Source organism: Canis aureus, chromosome 28 (assembly GCF_053574225.1).
Source record: "Canis aureus isolate CA01 chromosome 28, VMU_Caureus_v.1.0, whole genome shotgun sequence".
In the NCBI taxonomy this organism is placed as follows: Eukaryota; Metazoa; Chordata; class Mammalia; order Carnivora; family Canidae; genus Canis; species Canis aureus.
The window spans coordinates 26,181,313-26,204,338 of NC_135638.1; the positions used below are offsets into that span (position 1 = coordinate 26,181,313).

Consider the following 23,026-nt stretch of genomic DNA (forward strand, 5'->3'; position numbering starts at 1 on the left):
TTCTATGGTGCTATATCATTTGAGTTAAATTAAAATTCCTGGTCATTCTCAATGATCTCTGTCTCTCTTTCTCTGACACTGCAGGCCTAGAACACATCTTTTCCTAAGGCCCAAAATTCTGAGAGCATTCTTTATAGAAGTCAGTGCCATACTTGTCTATTTCTAATGCCTATGTTGTAGAACAGGGAACATGAGGTTCAAAACTCCCAACTACTTGGTCTTGGCAAGAAGCTTATGTCTTTACTTAGGGGCACTTGCCTATTGTAAAAAAACCATTACTAGTAGTACAAGAAATGTCATCATTGAACTTTCTCTGTACCTGTAGGTTTTCTTGATTTCTTCATTTGTTGCTCCCTTAGGCAGACCAAGAATTTCATACAGAGCTTCTCCAGATGTAGACATAGTCCGCTGTCTTTGGTTAGGTATGTTACATGCCATTTTCTCAGGCTGCAAAAGCAAAGAGGGGAAATAACCATGAAGGTTATGCATACTGGATCCCATTCTCAAAGGGAAAGACAGTTTATTTTTAACCTTTTGTAAAATGACAACCTGAAGTACATTTTTGTGCCAGCCACAAAAGGAGAGGAGAAAAGTGTTAGGAAAGCCAATAGTAGAGCTTCAAGTCAGGGTGTTAAAGGCTACCTGCAGTCATGTAAATGGAATATGGCTTTGTCCACATGGTTAAATAGAAGTGAAATGTTATCTAAATACCCAGCTAATTCAGAATTGTTGAAAATGAATCCTCACAAGTGGGTGTATATAGATTCTTTTTTTTTTTTTTTTGCCAGAATTTGCACAGCTCCTTTTATGTGTGTTTTCTAAATTTAGCTAGCAATGGAAATAATCTTCCATTTTACTTTGATTCTATTGGCTTAGCCCTTGTTAGAGCAAGAGTTTTAAAAAGAAATAAAAAACAACTTTTTAAAGTACAAAGGGAAAAAATCATCTGGGAGAGCCAAGTTAGAACTTCCCTGCAGCAGTAGGATTCCAAAGCCCCCCACAGTTCTCATGGGTTTTGTACCTGAGACAGATCCTTTCCCTATGGTATATCCAGAAGGGATTGGGCTCTCCTAAGACCTAGACTCCATCTGCCTGCTATGCTCCGGCTCTAGGGTAGACAAAGATAAGCAAGCATATGTAGGGGCATTCCTGCATCCTCCACTCAATCTCTCTAAGCCTTCAGGTCTTCATTTATAATAAAAGGATAAAGTTCATATCACAGGGATATCTTAAGAATTTAGAAATGATGCATATAATATACCCAGAACATAATGGGTTCAATGAAAAAAATAACTGTTTTTGTTAAAGGCAGCACAGTGTGTAATTCAGGAACTGTACTGTAATCAGACTTTCCCAGAATAATAGCCTTGCATGACCTTCCCTATCTGTGAACAAGAGACAGAAATGTGCCTAAAATCATGGAGCTGTTTATAAGAACTAAATGTATTCATATATTAAAAAACAAGAACATATACCAGTGTACATAGCATCATTATTCGTATCAGCCAAAAGGTAGAAACAACCCAAATGTCTATCAACAGGTGAATGAAAATGTGGTATGTACATACAATGGAATATTATTCAGTCATAAAAAGAAATAGAATTTTGACAAATGCTACAATACAGATGAACCTTAACATTATGCTAAGTGAAATAAACTAGTCACAATAGGACAAATATTGTATAATTCTCTTATATAAGATGCCTTGAATAAATAAGTTTATAAAGACAAAAAGTAGAATAGAGGTTATCAGGGGTTAGGGGGTCATGGGGAATGGGTAATTATTATTTAACGGGCACAGAGTTTCTGTTTGGATGATGAAAATGTTTTAGTAATAATGGTGATAATTAGAAAACACTGATTGTACTTAATGTCACTGAATTGTACCCTTAAAAACAGTTCAAAGAGTAAATGTTAAATTTTACCACAAAAACAAAACTAGAGGAAAAAAAAATTACTTAGATTGCAAGCTCCTCTGACCAGAAGTTCCTTGAAAATCATTGTCCATTTCTTGGCTTTGGGCCTCCTACAGCAAGTGCTAGAAGAATGCATAAATGAATATACCAGGACTCGGGAGATGGTGCTGCAGAAACATTCACGTTCAACACAGGGAATCTCTGGTGACAGTGGTGGCAGCAGCTCAACTGGATAGGCACATCCCAGTGGTGGATGGGGTCGAATGGAGATGACCTCCTGACTCTGTTCTCACCAGGCTAATGACCAAACCAATAGAGCAAAACCCCTAGATGTTGGCTGATGAGTCCAGATGGCCTTAGAGGTCTATGAGACCCCAGAGTGGTACCATGAGTGTTTGTGGTCCTAAGGAATTCATTGAAGAACAACAATGTGAGGAATTCCAAAATATTTTTGTGATCCTTTATCTTCTTGGGAGAAGAAGAGCAAAGGTTTGAAGAGTACTGAAGTCAGACCCAGGCAAAAATCTTGCCTAAAGGCACCAAGGACAAGGGCTTATTTTATGGCATGGCTGCATGGTCCCTTCCTCAATCAGCTTCCTGTGATAGTTGTGTCCCTAGAGGCCAGAAGGACCTCAGTCCCAAATTCCTGATTTTCACAAGGTCAAGAGGAGAAGAAATCTGATTTTGCCTGCCAGAAAACAAAATCTAACTAATATCCATACTGACTAGCAGCCATTCAGTAAATTGTGGCACTTACTTTCATAATTGCTCGAACTTACCCTTCTTGCCTATCCACCACAATTTCCCTAAGGAGTAAGCAATTCAAGGCTTGGAGTATGTCATTCATCTCTGTGTTCCAGTCCTACAGGTCAGCCCTATCTTAGAACCACAGCCCAGCTGATTATTCACAATTGAAGGAAAAATTTCCTGAATAACTGACACCATCCCTACTTCCTTTCCTACCCTTTCTTCTGTCCTACAGCCACCATACACACAAATGCTCAAGATATGAATGTTCTGTACCATATATCCACCTATGGTTCCCAGGAATGGAGGCAACCAGCAGGTTTCTCACAGTCATACTAAATGCCACAAATGAGTGGAGTTTAGAAGACAGGGATTTCTGTGTGGCTTTGCGGACAAGGAATAGGGCCACAGTGCCTGAGATTTTTTTTTAAAGTTGTATTCATTTATTCATGAAAGACACAGAGAGAGATAGGTAGAGACATAGGCCAAGGGAGAACCAAGCTCCCTATCGGACTTGGGACTCAATCCTGGACCCCAGAATCACTCCCCAAGCTGAAGGCAGAGGCTCAACCACTGAACCACCCAGGCATCCCATCTCTCTGAGATTTTAAGATGTCACTGGTTAGCTAGATCTCCAGAGTCACCAACTAAAAATATAACATAATGATTCAAATTTTAGGACTGTAAGATATTGAGTTAGGGGCCTTATAGGCCAATTTAACAAATGCCTTCTGGGAAATTTGGACTATAGACCATTGTAGCAGACAACTTTACTATTAGCCTATTAACTCTCTATTTTCTAGGGAATGTTCAGGTTCCCATTGCAATATATGCCTTTCCTGACACCGGCTTCAGTTTTACCTGGTCTCAGTTGAGTAGACCAAGAGTGGGTACACCAAAAAAAAAAAAAAAAAAAAAAAAAGAAAGAGTGGATACACCAAGACAAACCAGTAAGACTCCAGTAAGACTCCTTCTCTAGTATTTTTTATTTTTATTGTATATAGGACAATCTTGCAGATAGTAAAACCAGTAAAATATAAGAACCAGTTTTTGTTTTGTTGACTTTCACCATTGTTTTCCTGTTTTCAATTTTGTTGGTTCCTGCTCCAGGATTTATGATATCCTGAGTTCTGCTCACTGCAGGCTTAATTTGTAAAGCCTTATCTAGTTATCTAAGGGAAACTTAGCTTATTGATTTTAGATATTTTTTCTAACACGTATTTAATACTATAAATTTTTCTCTAAACATTGCTTTCATTACATCTTCTAACCAAAAGTGGTGTTTTTATTTTTATATTATTGGCTGGCCTGAAATAAGAGAGATTGAAACTGATACACAAGAGAGGAGCAGTGGCTGGAAGATGGAGAGAGAAACCCAGTAGAGTTCAGTCTCCTGGTTCCAGTTGTTTCAGAGTGAACTTGCAACTCTCCCCCTCCCACAGTTTGTCAATCAACTTTTCCTTGGATTTAACCAATAAAATTCCTCTCCACACACAAATTTATACACGTTTTTTCTTTTGAGCATATTTTAGTTAGGTTTTGGTTACTGTTAACCAAAACTCCTAAGTGTCATGTACTCTTTCAATTAAACCCCAAGAGAGGTTCCTCAAATACTTCCAAGCCAGCTAATCTTAAATTATTTCATCTATTCATCCTTTAAGTTGAATGTGGCTTCCTGGTACTTGGAAATAAATACTTTGGGGAAAGAACAATGATATACTAAGATAGTCAAACAGATTCATTCAGATATATTGTGTAGACATTACTGGTACAGATAAAAGGAACAGTGTAAATCTGGGTTAAGACACTTTCATAAACAAAAGTTTATGAAGAGCTATTCAGGAGAACCAAGAAGAAATGAAAGTATAGCAAATAGTTATCTTTATCTATTTATCTCTATATTCAGCATTCCAAAGAAACAGTTTCAATTTTGGGGAAGAATGTATTCATCTATTCCATGAAATAAAAGAGATGGGACGCCTAGGTGGTTCAGCGGTTGGGCGTCTGCCTTTGGCTCAGGGCATGATCCTGGGGTCCAGAATCGAGTCCCACATTAGGCTCTGTGAAGGGGCCCTGCTTCTCCCTCTGCCTCTGTCTCTGCCTCTCTTCCTCTCTGTGTCTCTCATGAATAAATAAATTAAAATATTTAAAGAGAGAGAGAGAGAGAGATATGTCATGGCTCCCATAAATCAACAGATACCCTAAAATCAATTTTAATAAGACACAGATGTGTACAATTTCCACAATGGTGAGCATCCTGTTCCATGACCAGCTTTGATTCCTTCCTACTTGGGTCTTGCTGTCACTAATCCAGGAAAAGGATTTACAGGTTACTGAAAATAATCTGCTAAACAGATTATGGTAATACCCATAGCAGAAAATTCAATTATTTATTCAAAGCCTGCAATGCAGACCAAGTCTTTTGGGAGATTTCAGACTAATATGAGATACAAAACTATAAGCCAATAATGAAACTACTGTTTAGAAATTAAACAAGTACTGAGGATAGAGCAAGAAGGAATTTTCTGCTAGGGGTATATGGGATGTGATATATTAGGTATGTGATAAACATCTGTTGAGTAATTAAATCAAAACTGAGTAGTGAACTTGAATGGGAATGTTAGGGAGAACCTCACATAAAAAGATGAAATCTTGTTCCTATTGCCCATAATTCCCATATCCCCTGATAATAATACAACCACTTATTTCTGTAGAACTTCGCACATATTTTTATTACAAACATTGTATCTAGGCCTAACCTTGGATCTGCATAGACATAGTAGCCAGTGACTTTCTTGATAATTTATTCACATAAATCAACAGAAAGGAGGGATTCTGGGCTTGTGGGCTAAAAGTGGAGGGAGGACATTCTGACATTGTGACTAGGACATTTTTTTTCCCCTGAGGCGCCCCCTTCAAAGTTATCCCCAGTATGGAACAAAGAAATGGGGTTAGTTATGTTTCACCTTCTTTGCCCTATTCCCCAAAGTTTTCCTTTCAAACAAATAAAGTCTGTTAAGGTACATTTAAAAAAAAAAAAGCCCTTTTATATCAATATTGGAACACAAGATAAAGATAGTTGGTCAATAATTGGTCAATGTGGTTAGTTGTTGACTGACTCTACATAAAGAGACCAAAAACTGCAAAGTTGCTTTCTGTACATTGAATAGCAACATGCTTTCTTTTCTGTCTCCTTGCTGATATAGAAACTAAACTCTTCATACATTATTAATAGAGATGACATTTAGTTTCAAATTCAATGGTGTAATACATTGAAACTTTTAGTTGTTTTAATATGTAAAAATAGATATATGCCCCGAGAACATACTAATTACAGAGTAATTGTCAAAATGTCTTCTAAAAACTCTCCTTAAATGACCTTAAACTAAATAATGGAGCCATATTCTTTTTTTAATTTCTTATATAAAATACAATTTTTATGAATTCTTTTTCTGTAGCCTTTTGAATTCTAATATTCTTATGCAAAATTCAAGTCTTTATTATTTATTCATAGTCCCTCATCTATAAGCCATCCGAATGGAGGAAAAAAATGTTGTCATGCAAAATTATTAAGTAATTTAATTTTGATCATCCAGTACATGATATTTAATCTTCTGAACTTAAATTACTTTCTGGTACATTACAATGCCATTAATATCATAATTTCTTAAAGCACTGACAGCTATACAGTCACCACTAAACTACATATAGCTTACCTTCTTTTGATAATAGATATAATTGAGAGAAGGTTCAGTACTCTGATGATGATGGGCAACCAGTTCAAAATAAGCACTTATTTTAAAGGTTCTAATTCCAGGAGTCTTACAGATTTTGTTTTAAATTTTTTATGTTGACATAAAATGTTCCTTTCAAAACAAAAAAAAAAAATACTTTACCTATATCTATTATGTGTATTCTCAAAAGCAGAAAAAAAAATCAAACTATACCTTTCTTGAAAGGGTTCCTTTAAGGGTCAGAAAATAAATGTGGGCAAGGGAAATTATATCATTAAACACAGCAAAAACGCTTTCAATGGCTGTCATTGGGGAAACCAACATATTTTACCATTTTCTTATTACTTCTGTGATTCCTCCATTGAAATCTATTAGTGAAGTAAAATTTCCTTATTCAAATGACATTGTATCTTAAAGCTAAGCATGCATCCAAAATGCTAATCCTATGTTTAAAAGTAATAATTCTCCCTAGCATAATTACTCATTATAGAAAAATAATTATCTCTTAATTGCATTGGCACTTAATAGCAATTTGAAAATGGGAAAACTTGGAAATGTTACAATAATCCACAATACCTGTTCCTATAACTCCAGATTCAGTGTTCTCAAAACAGGAGCAACTTGCTGTTTTTAACTGGTCTGGAAATAGATGTGCAAAGAAATGAAGGAAACAATGAAAGCTATTTCATACCTGTTCCACTGTTTCAAAGCAAAAGGCTACTCCTTTCCATTGTTCTCATCCAGAGTTAAGCAGGTCAGTGGAGTCAGATTACTTTTCATTTGTTACTCTATCAGCCAATTCGTTATCCCTCTGGAAGACACAACAAAGAGAGAATAAAACATGCATGACAGTAAAGGTTGCCATTACAAGGTACCAAGTGATACCAAAATATATGCTACATTTACTATTGATCATTAGATGGTGCTTGGATCAACCAAATGTTACTATGGAACTGCCTCCAGGTTTCCATCAGAACTGCCAGTTAAGAAAATATGCATAAATAAAAAGTGTTGATGAAAATGCAGAAAGAAGGGAACTCTTGTGCACTGTTGGTGGGAATATAAATTGATGTATTCACTATGAAAAACAGTACAGAGTTTCCTCAAAAAATTAAAAATAGAAATATCATACAATCTAGTTATTCTAATTCTGGGTTTTTACTCAAATAAAATGAAAACACTAATTCAAAAAGGTGCACCCATGTTTACCGCAGCATTATTTACAATAGCCAAGATATGGAAGCAACCTAAGCATTCATCAGTAGATGAATGGATAAGGAAGATATGAATGGAATATTACTCAGCCATAAAAAAGTAACAAAATCTGCCATTCATGACAACATAGATGGAACTAAAGTGAAAATAAGTCAGACAGACAAAGGCAAATACCATATGACTTCATTATATGTGGAATCTAAAAAACAAAACAAGCAAAACTAAAACAGAAACAGACTCATAAATACAAAGAACAAACCTATGGTTGCCAAAGGAAGAGGGGTAGTTAGGTGAGATAGGTGAAGGCGATTAAGAAGTATGAACTTCCATTTGTATAATAACTCACAAGATGAAAAGTACAGAATAGGGAATATGGTCAATAATATTGTGATAGAATCGTATGGTGACAGATGATAACTATGCTTACCATTATGACCATTTCATATGTATATAATTGTCAATTCATTATGTTGTACATCTGAAACTAATATAACATTGTATGAAGACTATACTTCAATAATTAAAAAATACTGGAAAGACCATATAACATTAATAAGAAGAAGACTTTAATTGCTCATTACATTAGTCCAACAATTTTCATATCTGAACATTTTACTCAAATCTTAGTCAAGAGGCACTGAGTCTTAGGGGTAAGCAGAGTAGTTTTAAGAATGAAGGAACCTCTTGTTAAAACAATGTCCTAGCTTTCACAAGCAACAAAAGGTCACACGAGAGCACAATTCTTAGGATTTTGAGCAAGATCCTATAACTGAAAAAGACTTAAATCAAATGAGACAGGTGTTACTCTGATTTTGGCAAATGGGGTCTGGTTCCTGGGGCTGAAGGCAGAGTTTAAGTGTGCCACTTAGCACAGCAGTAGCAAGCCTAGGGTTATTTTGTGTGAACACTGCAGAGTAGTCTTTTCTCTGGATAGCATTAGATTTTATTTATTTATTTATTTATTTATTTATTTATTTATTTATTTATTTTTTAGATACAGAGAAATAAAAAGCTATTTCCCCATAGACCCTGATTTCTAGCCAGAGTTTAGGAAGCAGACTATCATCCTGTGGAGAAATGGAGTGTGGGGGTGGGTAACTAAAGACATTTAGAACTAAAGTCACATCAGCTTAAGAACAACATCCTATGATGAAATGAAAATAGTTGCTATAATATGAAAATTTAAATATAATTTAAAAATTTCAGCTTATGTTTCAAATTCAGTTTAATATTTTTAGTAAAATTTATTATTTTTATATGATGAACCATATCTTAAATCTTCTTAATCATTGCTTTTTAATCTTTTAATGTATTGCATAAGCTATGAGTTCTAAAATTGGTTAAGTATTGCAAAACTCTCATGTGAAGTAGAACTGTGTATGTGTTTCAAAGAGCAAACGCAGTTTCTTATCCATCTAAGTCATTCAGCAATTAGTCACCTACTAGGTCCAGGCACTGGGCTAAATGCATACAAAATCAAATGTAAACTTTGGGTTTGTGGGTCACAGAGTTGCATCCTACCAAGAAAGGCAGATATTAATCCAATGATTACTCAAATAAGTATATAAATGAGACTTTGAAGAGATGTATAGTCTATTTATGAGATCATCACCATTTCCTTAGGGTGCTCCTAAAGACTATTTATGTACCTCTTTCTATTACTGCATAGGGTTAGGTTTATTATAGGCAATGACTAGTACATCAGCACAGAATCTGCAACAGGTACCAGATGAATTTGGATAGTCAACAAAAATCATCTTTTATTAATCATGAAAATTAGAGTAAACAGTCCTTCATTTAAATTTCATATCTCGGCAGGTGCACCTATCACTTATTTTTGAATATGCAAGGGCACATAGCCCAAACAAATCCTATTCAAAATGGCTCAACATGATGAACAAAGGCAGTATTATCAGTGTCAGTGTTACTATCTTTATTACCTCTACATTGTTTGTGTTGTTATTACAATGTCCAAAGAAGTGTTTCTTTGACAAAAATATCTGTCAGCAGACCCTTGATCCTTGTTTTTACCAATAGTTGTTCCCTGTTCACAATAGCCCAAGATGTCTCTTATGCCAATAAACTAAAAAGGTGGAAGCAAAAACTTTTGCTCTAGGTACAATCCTTTTCAGTAGGGTTTCCAGTACAAAGTGATTGTTCTGCAAATTGTCATCTGACTGTAGCTAAACAGCCTAGGAAAACAGTACATGGAAAGCAAAATAGTTTTCATTCCTATTTGTTTAGCATTGAAGTGCTTTTAATAATAGTACTGATCTTAAGATATATCTTTGTCTTAACTTTAATGAAGCCCCCGTTTAAGTAAAACCTCACCCAGCCCAGGGAACAGACTTATATTTGAAAGAGAAGAAATTGCTAAGGACACCCTCTAGAGACCAGTAACTGCACTTATATCACACTTGGTATAATTTCCTAAGTATTTTCACTCATCATTACATTATTTGATACTCAATGGTCGTTTTTAGAAAGAGATAACTGGCTAAGTGTGGTCATGTGACTTGCCCAAGCACAAATGTTCATGATGAGGGGCAAAAAATTGAAATTGGAGTAAAATCTAAGTACTCTGCTTCCAAAGTCTGTTGTTTTATATCCTTTAGTAAAAAGGCTGTGTTGAGCAATATAATTGTAAATGACAAAGAGAATCTCTTCTTATTGGTGTACATGGCCAGGCAGCCTCCTCAGTAGTCACAGGCCCGGGGAAGCAGCAGTCTTCTGTGCCTTTTGAGTCCACTGCACTAAGATTTTTTGCACCAATTTCTAGTGTCCAAAGTGGGTCTTCTCATTGGTACATTTCATCTTATTTATTCTAATAATGACAGTTACCTTGTGCCTTCTATTTTAGATATACATTCTCCCCTCATTTTGTCAAAGTTTTCTCTTTTGGTTGGCCCACTAAATTGCAACCAACCCATTATCACAACTTTGGTCTACAAGACTTTCTTATATCTTATATAGTAAATGGTGCTTTGCTAGTGGCGGCATACTAGACAAAAAATGCCATTACTAAGAACAGGCTTGATCTCAGCTGAGTGCCATTGGAAGGTGCTCAGAAATGAATGACTAAGGCTTAGCTGCCTCTCCTGGGGGTGAAGGTGGACAGATCTCTTTCTGAATGAGTCATGTAATGTAATTGGGTGCTGATTTTTCTACAACTGCACACACATATTCATGGTTCCAGATGTGTACGGTTAGATGAGCACTGATGCTGGTGGTGTCTCCTTCCTCCTGCTCCTAGGTGGGTACCTGTCCAAATTGGGCTCTCCTTTTAGGCCTCAGAGCTCCAAAGCCAAGCCCTCATCTAGATGTTGCCCCAGTCACCCTTTCCCTGGGATCTTACCACCACTTCCATAGCAAACCTCCTAGGTTCCCCAACTGCTTTCCAGACTCATCAGTGCACTGTATAGTTTTCTGTGTTGCTCCAGAAACCATGAACATTCTGCCAGATATTCTCACTATCAGTGGGCATTGGTAGGAGCTGGTCCAAGACCATAGACACACAGACTGGTCAGTGGCTACTATCACCAGGGCCCTACTACTATCTGGGTAATAACTATTAGGATCCCTGTATTACCTCAATCCTCCTCACAGCATCTCTTTCTCTTCTCCATTCTCTCAGAGCCAGACCTTACCTCCAGATATTAAGTAGAGCAATCCCATGGAACCAGTTTGTTTGTTTGTTTATTTAAAGATTTTATTTATTTATTCATAGAGACAGAGAGAGAGAGAGAGAGAGAGGCAGAGACACAGGCAGAGGGAGAAGCAGGCATCATATAGAGAGCCTGATGTGGGACTCGATCCAGGGTCTCCAGGATCACGTCGCTGCGCCACCGGGGCTGACCCTATGGGACCAGTTTAAAATGACTAGCCCTGGAAGTGACAAGCTGGGTCTCTATACAAGGTAGCCCTTACCTAGGACACAGTCTAAACCCTCACACAAAGCTGACCAGAACTAGATAATCTCTGGATGGAGTGAGAGTGTGAGTGACAAGTGCTTGCCCACAAGGGAAGCAGCAACCCTGCCCAGCACCCTTTTGAGAATCTCCCTGCTCCAGGTCCAGGGCTTGGATATCCACTAGTGGCTCAAAAGCCTTCTCTGTGACTTTATCAGAGGTCTAAGCAAAATAGTCAAATGAATAAATATTCAATTCAGTATTTGTTCTCATATTAAAAAAAATAATAATAAATTTCATTGGTTCCCAGGCAGACTGGCTGAAGCAAGGCAGACAAGCTATTTCATGTAGATGTATCGCCCTCTGGTGTTCAAAAAGAAATGGACTGTAAACAACTTTGAAATCTTCCTCACCCCAAGTCACTCTTGATTTTCAGTAGCCCTGACACCCTCTCCCTCAGCCACCCGAGATTCCAAGAATTATGAGAAAAACACTCATGGAAGCATCAGGGTGGGGCAAGCCATTAGGGGGCACCGCCCTTTATTGCATTCTTCTGAAACTCAAGTTTTGCGATAGTGTCAAATATTGCTTCTGTCTGAAGGTAGAAATATTGGGACAGTTGTTGAACTACTGAGATCTCAGACCCATCTACTCATTGGCTGGGCCAGGACAGAAGATTTAAGAGATCCAGGCAGCAAATTCACAGTGAATAAAGGCCTGTCAGCTTCTACTGGGGGAAGGCAAAGTCCAAGAGACATTCCCTCTCCCTTGGGCAAATTGCAGAAGTCCCCAGATAGCAGATCTTAGTCAAGTTCTCCTTGGCCAGCAGGGTGGGGTATTTTTGTTTAAAGGCAGATGCGTATTCCAGCCAGAAAAGTTTCTCTCAGCATCACATTTAGCTACTTTGATCCACAAAGCATGAGTTTACAATGTCTGATTACCAAAGGAGGAGGCAATATCTACAGCTAGAAGCATAATCCATAACACAAGACAGGTTAACAAGAAGAACCAGGTGACGGTAAGAAAATACATGCTGGAGGAGGTGGGAGAGGAAGATCCTCCTGGGAGCCAGAGCTCAGACCCTGGAGACCAGGGACCTCCCCTTTGTGGTTCACGTTGGAAGACTTGCACTTGCTTTGTGCCCAAATTTGATAGCATAACAAGCATATCAATTTCCTAGCACTGCTATAACAAGGTAGCATAAACTGGATGACTTAGAACAACAGAAGTGTATTCTTTCACAGTTCCAGAGGCTAGAAGTCTGAAATCAAGGTGTCAGCAAGCTTGGTTCCTTTTGGCACCTCTGAAGAAAAATCTGTGTCACAACTTCTTAGCTACTGGAGTTGCAGGCAATCCTTGAGGTACCCCAATCTCTGCTTCCATAGCCATGGCATTCTCCCTTGTGTCTGTGTCTTAACATGGTGTTCTCTCTGTGTGTCTGTGTCTCCTCTTCTTATAGTCAAATTGGATTAAGGGCCCATCCTACTCTAGTAGATCTCATCTTGCATCTTTTTTTTTTTTTAACTTGCATCTTAATCTCTACTTCCAAATAAGATCACAATCACAGTTACCAGAGATTTAGACGTATCTCTGCTAGTAATACAATTAAACCCACAATAACTGGACTATAAAGTTGAGCAGATTTGGAGTTTGTATTTATGCCTCTTCAGTGGTGTCCTGGGGAATGTTTAACAACCAGTTTTCAGGGGAGAAAAAGCCCTAGTTCATAATGCTTGCAGATTTTCATGGTGTAACTATTCCCTCCCAGGCCTATTGCAAGCTACCAACATAACACCTAGCTTGCAAAATTCCAGAGAATTTAACAATATGTATCTCGGATCCACTGGTACTAACTGGTTCCAGCTTGCCAATGGGCCTATTACATTAAAAAATGTCAATGATTAAAAGGAGTCATCTGTTATAATTTCTTTTAAATACTTGCATATTGAGGCCAAGATGCCCCTACAACTTTTGATTATCAAAATATAAAATGATTGGTTTATATATAACTCATATCAAATTTTAAATTGAGCCTACCTCTGGGTCATTTTGTTTTGTTTTGTGTAGCTTAAGCATTCTCCGTCCAGCCCTTCTACACACTCTGCCCCCTACCTTTGGTGTGTCTACCATCCATAGGTCTCTGCACTCAGCTGTCTCTCCACCCCAAGTACTGTCATCTGACCAGGGACTCTTCAGCTTCCATGTGGTTTTTCCAGCCAGCACCCTTTCCTTCATGGTTCCTTGCCCTACTAGGATACCTGGATGTCCTCCAGCTCTCAAAACGTGAACTCTAACCTCACATTCCAAGCCTGTCATTTCCCACCACTTCAGCTAATTCCTCTGTGCACACAACATTTACATCTTACTAACACCAGCAACTTCCCAATCTATCAGCCATGTCCCTTTCCTCGACCCTTTCCCTGTTCAACGTATACTCTAGCATCACCATTGTAACTATTCCCTTGCCAATACCCTTAATTCCTTCTACACTATAGCCAATATTCAATTGTACATTCACTGGTGAGGGAAATGTTGCCACCACAGACCCATGGTCTCCAAACCCTGCAAACATGTCCCACATGCTTTTCTGTGGGGCTGCAAACATGTACCACATGCTTTTCTGTGTCCAAGAGGGCCCTACTTTTTTTACTATGCCCCACCACTCTTCTCCAATCTCCTGCTTTAATTTCAACAAAAGACAATATGTCTGCATCACAGCAAAAAACCACAGAGAGCACTCTATTGTTAACACAGTATTTTCACATAGACTCGTTTAACCTACACAACAACTGAGAGAGGTAGGCAGGATATTATTATTCCCATTTTACAAGTCAGGAAACTGAGGCTCAGGGAACATTCATATTAACATCAGATTAGTTATTAACAGAATCTGAGTGGAAACAACAGGTCTCCCAATTCTGAGAATCCCAGGTCAAACAGTAAAGTAGATGATTTGTCCAAGGGCACCGATGAGTCCAGGATAAGTACTTATATCCCTGGGTACCTTCCAAAGTCTTTTTTTTTTTTAATTTATTTATGATAGTAACAGAGAGACAGAGAGAGAGAGAGAGAGGCAGAGACACAGGCAGAGGGAGAAGCAGGCTCCATGCACCGGGAGCCCGACGTGGGACTCGATCCCGGGTCTCCAGGATCGCACCCTGGGCCAAAGGCAGGCGCCAAACCGCTGCGCCACCCAGGGTTCCCCCTCCAAAGTCTTTATCCACCTCTAGAATGTGCTGCCTTCTCAACGGTTGCTTTATTGCTATAAAGCACCTGAAGCTCATTTACTATTTATTTAAAAATAAAAGCTAGGATTATCTTGAACACAGTTTTATTTTTCATTCCTTTGCAAATTGTTACCACCAATGATTGTTTCTTTGTGTTAGTGTTTTTCTGATATAGAGTTCTCAGAGCCTTGGCTGAAATAAGCCCATTTACTCTCAGCTCCTGTCATATGGTTCACAAGCTCTGGAAACACCAGTGATGAGATGGAAGGAGCCAGACCAGGGCTTTGATCTAGAAATGTCATCCCATGGAGCCCAAATGCTTGCCTGTTGGCCTCCAAAAGTGGATCATGGGTGGATCCATGCAGGCTTACAAGCTGATTTTCTGTAAACACATGAAGTGGCCAAAGCCCTTCCATTGGTATGGGGGCCATAGTGAGTCACTTGCAACAATTACAGACAGATAAGAATCTCAGCTCTTTCCTGGGCCTTCCAGTGAAGCATGAAAACCAAATGGAATTTGCTTTGTTGATAAAAAAGGACCACCCTGTCCCAGTTCTACCAATACCTTGCTTTGTTCATGCTGCACCTATATCATTGTACATCATTGTATATAGAGGCAGACATGCAAAAGAAGTGCTGACCCTCCCTTGCCACAGCCTGGTACAGCCTGCATGTCCACCCCTCACATGTTGCCTTTGCCTTAGAGATATGCTGCTTCCACCATATTAGACTGAACCCCACTCTCATTAGAATTGATACATATGAGGTATACCAGAAACACTGAACTAGGAGATGGATGACTTGGCTTCTAATGGTGGACATTGGGTAAGACACATGCCTTCCTGATCTTGATTCTTTCTCAGACAAGTGGTTAGCTGTGGCTGCAGCTAATTCAGCAACACCATAAAGACTGCTTATGCTGTCACAACAAAGAGAACTTCTGGGGAGCAACCCAGAGAGTTCTATAGGAAGAGAGGACAGAGGAGTCTCCTTTAAATAAGATTAATTTAGGCACTTATAGTAAGTATGTCACTGGACAATGTTTCCTAAAAGTGCTAGAGGAGATGAAGAGTGAGGAGCAGCAACATGTCAGGCCATGAGGAGTAAACCAAATGAAGGGAAAGCCCAGGCCTGTTCCATGGGTGAATCAGCAGACAGCACATACCTATAGAATTATTGATTCATGCACTTTGTAAGCTATTTTTATGGACAGATTTGGGGGAGCTTTACAGGATTTTGCTGGCCCTTAGGGAACTTGAAGGCAATGTAGGGCACTCTTGGTGGCTCTGAAGACTGTGAGGGATATCTCACAGTCCCTACCCTTGGCAGTCCATAGCAACCATGTCATTGTCCCCCCCACCCTTCATGGGAGAGTGGAGTGGTGGGAAGAACTCTTACAGGATCATTGCAAACATTAAATGAAATTGTCCACACAAAGCACAAGCATGTAACTTTCAATAAAGGGTAGCAGCTATTAATGTTCTGGGGATTACCTCAAAGGCAAAGGAAAGTAGAAACCTCCTAGTAGTTCCAAGTTGCACTCAAATTTGATATATTCAGACATGTGAAAAAAATGAGCCCTCTTCCACTCCTGTTTCTGAGCTTGAGCCCATAGCTAATGCTTTCAGACATGTCTCACCATAAGGTTGGCACCTCAGGACCTGTGGGGAATATAGCAGCGGTGCTGGGAGGCAGCTACCACACAGGCTAAAAGTATCAGATAAAGTCATTTAGACCTAGGTTAGAATCCTGGCTCTGCCACCTTAGACAACTTACTTCAATTCTCTGAACCTCACTTTCCTTATCTCTAAAATGTGAACACATTTGTTTAATAAATGTCTTTTGAGCAAATGGAAATAGCACTACTTTCCACATGGGTCTTTGTGGCAATTAAATGAGATAATTACTAAACCTACTATGACATAATAGATGTGATGACTGATTTTATGTGTCAACTAGATTGGGGCATGGAATGCCTAGTATCTGGTCAAACATTATTCTGGGTACACCTGTAAGGGTGTTTTTGAATTAGATTAACATTTGAATCTGTAGACTGAGTAAAGCAGATTACTCTCCCTAAGTGGATGGGCCCCCTCAATCAGTTGAAAAGCTTGAATAAAACAAAACAGCTGACCCTCCTGCCAGTAAGAGGAAATTTCCTCCTGCCAGACTGCCTTGGGCTGAGACATTGGTTTTTTCCTGCCTTCAGATTGTAATTGAAAATTGGCATTTCCTGGGTCTCTATCCTGCTGGCATTTGGACTAGAACTATATCACTGGCTTTCCTGGGTCTCTAGCATGCCAACTGAAGATCTTGGGACTTGTCAGCCTCTATGATTGTGTAAGCCAATTCCTTATAATAAATCATTGATATAGATATGGATATAGCTATAAATATGACTAGGTATCTATTCTATTTATTCTATTTCTCTGGAGAACCATAATACAGTAGGTGCTAAATACAAAAAAGTTGTTTTTATGATTGCTATTTCTTGACAAGAAATGTTGTCCATATGTAAAACTAACTGAAATTATGTTGTTTAAGAGATGGGGGGAAATGCCAATTAATGGCCTTGCTATTTGTGTGTGATTCAGAAGATGTATTTGATCTTCTAAAACAAGCACTTATTATAACATATTTGTATTTATGTATCAAGATATATCTATTATATATTATAATATACACAAAGCTCCTGGGATATTTTATCTTTTCTGGTACAGACCATGACTTTGAGAAAGAAAAGTGTTGGAAGCAGAGAGGTAGCTCAGTATGGTGTCAAAGGACACAATTTGGTTTTCTGGTGATGACCTTGACTACCAGATAGTAAACACTCTGAAAGGAATACCATTAAGCCTTTGAGGATCATCAGTGACCTGGCACGTAGGAAACTTGTCTTCTAATTAAGACTATCAACTAAAATCTAAGTTGACATGAAGGAAAGGATCAAATTAAAATTTATACTGTGAAAAGTAATAGAGTATAAGATGCCCAATAATTCTTAGTAAAAAATAGTATGGAGACTATCAGGAATGATATTTATAGGTACAGATGTCTATTCACCAAGGTTTATTGAATATCTAGGTGATCTGGGAACTTTAACAGGTTAAAAATACAGTTTCACAGTTTTAAAATAAAAGAGCAAAACATAAAAGTATATGTATAATAATCTCATTTGAAAAAGTGTATATATACATACATAGAGAGCATGTGCATAATACATACTTAGACATGTTTATATATGCATAGAGCATTTCTGGTGAGTATGTGAAATTTGTTTGAAGTTCCATTGAGGGAAAGGACTGGGGACTACGATAAGAGGAAGGATTGTTTTTCATAGCAAAAGTTTTATAGTGTTTAAATTTTTACTACATGCACATAAAACTGTTCGATTAAAACTCTATTTTCATTAAACTGTGCTTGGAGCAGGATCATCAGTGCTGAGAGGGGCCCACTTGCTTTGAGCAGCTGTGCACTATCAATATTTAACCCCCGACCTTAACAGCATTGCCTTCCTGTCCTACTACAATCAGTAGTAACCCTTCTAACCATCTTCTATACCATCTCCAGTGTTCTCTTTAAAAAATGTGGCCTCCTGTTTCCTACAAGATAAAGTCTGATCTACTTAGTGGAGTGTTAGTGGGAAATGATACTGTACCTAATACTACTAGTATCATTCCTGGGCCTTCCAGAAGTCCATTCCTTTCCTCTCTTTCCCACTGTCACTACCCTAAACCAAGCTCATTATCTTCTTGGTCTACCCTGCCAGCCTCCTGACAGTCTTTTCTCCGGTTTTTCTCCACTCCTATCTGTTCTCCATATACCATATTCTTTATAAAATGCAAATAGTATCCTAAAGCTCCCCTGCTTATAGCCCTTTAAAGCTGTCCACTGTGAGCACCTGGCTGACTCAGTCAGAAGAGCATGCAACTGTTAATATTGGGGTTGTGAGTTCAAGCCCCTTGTTGGATGTAGAGATTACTAAAAAATAAATAAACAAGCTTTATTTGAAAAAAAAAAAAAAAAACTTCCTACTGATTTTAAGCTAAAATCCCAACTTCTTAGTAGGGCCAGCCTCTACGTCTTTCTCCAGTGCCATCTCTCCCTAATTCTTTGCTCTTTGCTCACTAACTACAACCACCACTACACCTTGCTCTCTGCTCACTGCTACTACCTACCATATACTGTTCAGTTCCTTGAATACAACATTCTCTCTTTCCTCTGAGTCTTTTCACATCCTATTTCCTATCTTAAGAAACTCTTCTCTCTTCTCTCTGGTCTTCCAACCCTACCTGGCTAACTTTTTCACCATAAAGGGTTATAAAAATAAGATTGTCATAAGAAAATTATAAATAATTGAAGAAGAAAAAGTCACCCATTTGAGAAGGAATCCTGAGGAGTTCAGCTATCAGAAGGATGCTGAACAGAGCATGGGTGGTGCAGTTTGCTAAGCATCTAACTCTTGGTTTTGGCTTAGATTGTGAACTCAAGGTTGTAAGGTCAAGCCCTGCATCAGACTCTGTTCAGTGTAGAGTCTGCTTAAGACTCTCGCTCCCTCTTCCATTGTCCCTGTCTCAAATACCCCCCCCCCCAAAAAAAAAGAAAAGAAGAGAACTGTGTAAGACCATGATCTAAGAAGGGGCTGCACAGGCTGGAGAATGGAAAGAAGAGGGGTCCTTCTGGTGAATAAAGTGGAGAGGACTGAGTGAATGGGTGGCAGAGGGGTAGTGGCTAGAGGTAAAAGACCTTGAAAGCCAAAATAGAGTTTGATCTTCATTTTTTAAACAATGAGAAAACTTGAATGGTTTTTAAACTGGCAAGTGACAACCTCCAGTATTTATTTCAGAAAGATGTGAACAGAGTTCAGAGGAATGAAGTTAGGGAGAAGGGTGATCTTAGGCAAAGAGGATGAGAGCCTGCCCGAGGGCAGCAGTAGGCAGAACTGGCAAGAAGCAATGGATTTGAAAGAGATGTGGAGATAACCTCCTGGGCTTGATGACCAAGTGAAGGGGAGGAGAGACCCAGGAATTAGAGAGGACTCACAGAGCTAGCCAGAATAACTGGGAATATGGTGAGGTCATTGGCAGAGATGGGAATCACTAACAGAGAGCAGATTTGGAGGAAGATAATGAATTAAGTTCGGAACATGTCGACTTTTGGGTGTAAGGTCAGGAAGCCTATGTCCATGATTAAGATCAGACACAACTCAAGGTATAGCATGCGGGCCCATCACAAAAACCACCTATTAGCGTTGATTTCATCTTTTCTGGTGTGGCATGTTTCCACAACTCCTGTTTTCCATATCCCAACAAAGTCAGTGAATTGTTTGCCTTGCATGCAGAGACGGAGTTGTAAAAGCACAGGGAAGGTGGAGATAAGGTCTGTGAGTGGGAGAAGACATGTTGTGCCAGGGTTGAAATTTGCAGTAGAAAATTGTTTTTCTCTCCAACTTTGTGTCAATCACTACTCTATTTCTATTTAAATTCCAATTTTGCCATGATAAGCAGCTTGAACTCTTGGGACAACTTCACCTCAACTCTGCACTCAGCCCCTGAGACACTTTGAAGTCTACAATACAACATTTTTCACATAGTTATTCAGTTCCCTTTTTGCTTTTGAACTCTTCAGAGGTGTAGTATATCTTGTCTCCCTAACTAAAGTCTTAATTCTTAAAGAACTCAATTTATGCCCAACATTTAGTTTTTTTATTGTCACAGAGCCTCGTATATATTAAGCTTTCAAAAAACACAAAGTAGATTGAAACTGACACTGAATTCATGTGGGAGAGAAAGGAGAAAGGGCAGTAACCACCTGGAAGGACAGAGTACAGCAAGAGATAATATGTTGGTTAGAGGTGTGAGATAGTATCAGTTCTTAACATAGAAAGGAAACTATTCTGACATAAAAGGAATGATATCCCCCTCTCTTAATAATAATCACTTTGCGTTCTAAATATGTTTAAAAAGAGGAGAGGAATATTGGTATTCTAATTATCAAGTAAGTTGTCTTCTCAACTGACTAAAAAGTCTGTTTTTCAGGGACCACCTTTGGCTTATATGCAATATTGATAAAATACAGAACTTGTCCTTCACAGTTAATTATATTCAGTTGCACTAAACAGTGCAAGACTTAGGGTTAAGTCTTTCACCTCCTTTTAGTTCTTCCTTTTAGTTATAGGTGTGGCCATCGTGATGGCCATCGTGGTGTTGGAGCAACGTTAAATATAATTCCTTAGACAGAGGAATGAAGATGGGACAAGCCCAAGTATTGCTACTGGGGAGATTGTGCACTTGTCATGATGGAGGAAGATGTATGTGGGGGTGGTGGGGAGAAGAGATTTTGCTGCTAGCTGACAAGTACCAATAGGCCTCTAATCACAAAGATCTCCTAGCTGTCCTGCCAGCAGTGCCTGCCAGTCTACCATCAACATCACTATTTAATATGGAAACCCCCATTAGGATCACTGGAAGAATGAGACCTACAACTCAGAGCTTTCAACAGGGAGTGCAGGAAAGGAAGTGGTTCAAAAATGGATCTGAGACTACTCTTGGGAACAGCAGGAAGCATGACTCTGGAGGTTAGCAAAGATAAGAGGGAAAAGACACAGGAGTGATTACTTCACAGTCTTGCCAACGGCTCCATTCCTGCTCCTTTTAGAGCATACCTTTCCCCTTCTGAGATTCCCCTAAGCACCAGGTGAATAGCAGGAAAACTCCTTCTAGGCCATGGTGGCAGCAACGTCTGTTGGCTCTGTGTCACATTCCTTTCCAGACTTCACAGGCCTCAGGTTACAAAGGTCTCATTGCGCAGTTCTTAGGAGAATGAGCATGGAGGGTGGGCTGGGATAAAGGAAAGCCCTGTATGTGTCAGAGATTCAGGTGTGGCTAGATGCCAAGGCACCCCAGGTGGTGGCAGCAAGAAAAAGAATCAAATATCTTGATCTCTAGCAAGGTAGCTTTCTTTACTTTTATTTTTTTCTCCCAAGGCTGTTAAATAAGACTTATCAGGATGCTTCTTCTTGGGTAATTTGATGGAAAATATTTCAAAAGTTCACTGGGCATACCTGTGTTTTGGTTTACTGGGAGAGATTTGAGAATTCAAAACCCACAATGAAGAATCTGAAACTAAAGCTCTTTTTATCCTTCCATTGTTCATAATCAACTTTCTCCTGTAGTTTTATGCTGTCATATGCACAAAATTGCTCAATATATTATATAACCTTTGAAATTAATATGGAAGCTGAAAGATATTACCACATCCCTGTTTAAACCCTTTCTTTCAGATTTGGGGATTTTAGACAGATATCAATATATTTGCTATGAATTGAATTGGAAAAAGCTCTGAGTGTCTGTATCCAGGGAGTGCTTGGGCTCAAATTTACAGATTAATTAGAGATGCAAGACATATATAGCTCTACATAAAACAAACAAGTCTAAAGAAACTCCTAAGTTATCAAGCTAATTCCAAATAAATATTAATTCATGGGATAAGTTAGGAAAGGCTCACAAAGGATAGGTTAGTTACCACAGATGGTATAATAGCCACACTTGCCAGATGAAGTGTCCACTCATATATACATTTATGGAGTGAACATATGTGTATCACAGAGTATGCACACACATACACATAAACAAAGAGATCTACCTAACCTGGAAAAGACATGGCCACAGAAAGTTTACATATTTATTATAAAGCAAAAAGGCGGCATGCTTGGGTGGCTCAGTGTTTGAGCGCCTGCCTTTGTCTCAGGGCATGATCCCGGAGTCCCAGGATTGAGTCCCACATCGGGGTCCTTGCCTGGAGTCTGCTTCTCCCTCTGCCTATATTTTTGGCTCTCTCTCTCTCTCTGTGTCTCCAGTGAATAAATAAATAAAATCTTTAAAAAAAATAAAGCAAGAAGGCTGTTAATGGTATACATGCCTTTTTCCCCCCCAGTAAACTACTACTAATCAGGCCTCAAGGCAGGGTAACCTGTTGATTTCCCTGGATTTATTTTCATTGTTATCTCAGTTTGGTGGATGGGGTCTTGGGTGCCTTTTCTTGACCTTGACCAAAGCTTATTTTATTTGGAGTTGTAAAGGCTAGGAGAGGTGTGGTGATTAGTGTCACCTGGAGTACTTGAATTTACCAATAACTATATTAAGAGGGTAAAATGAGGTTTCCTCTCTTAAGATATTCTAAAATAACTCAAATATGAACCAATAAATTTGTTCATCATGAATTAGGGGCAGAGAGTATTGGAGAAGCCACTAGGCTGAAAATTAGAGGATTTAAGCTGTGG

General features: G+C 38.8%; 2 protein-coding genes across 37 annotated transcripts in view; one reads left to right on the forward strand and one right to left on the reverse strand.

The window, feature by feature from the left end:
• The window catches only part of LOC144300565 (uncharacterized), a 228,499-nt gene that overhangs the window by 71,832 nt on the left and 133,641 nt on the right, over positions 1-23,026 (forward strand). For 16 of the 33 annotated variants that reach the window (XR_013367254.1, XR_013367257.1, XR_013367246.1 and 13 more), the window contains exons 4-5: positions 12,766-12,882; positions 16,958-17,088. The exons of 8 other annotated variants lie outside the window; for them this stretch is intronic. Coding sequence is in view for 1 of the 25 variants with exons in the window: in XM_077876780.1 (XP_077732906.1) it covers positions 17,081-17,088 (8 nt within the window). In the remaining 24 variants the exon portion in view is untranslated. Of the gene's footprint in view, positions 1-3,982; positions 4,157-12,765; positions 12,883-16,957; positions 17,089-23,026 lie in introns of those variants that run through there. 9 more of the 33 variants (XR_013367267.1, XR_013367253.1, XR_013367264.1 and 6 more) reach the window with 2 other exon arrangements.
• The window catches only part of DNAJC5B (DnaJ heat shock protein family (Hsp40) member C5 beta), an 82,442-nt gene that overhangs the window by 57,631 nt on the left and 1,785 nt on the right, over positions 1-23,026 (reverse strand). For 2 of the 4 annotated variants that reach the window (XM_077876766.1, XM_077876763.1), the window contains exons 2-3: positions 7,090-7,209; positions 320-447 (exon numbers count right to left, since the gene is read on the reverse strand). In XM_077876766.1, coding sequence (XP_077732892.1) covers positions 320-438 — 119 coding nt within the window. In that variant the 5' untranslated portion in view covers positions 439-447; positions 7,090-7,209. Of the gene's footprint in view, positions 1-319; positions 448-7,089; positions 7,210-15,520; positions 15,637-23,026 lie in introns of those variants that run through there. The other 2 variants (XM_077876765.1, XM_077876764.1) reach the window with 2 other exon arrangements.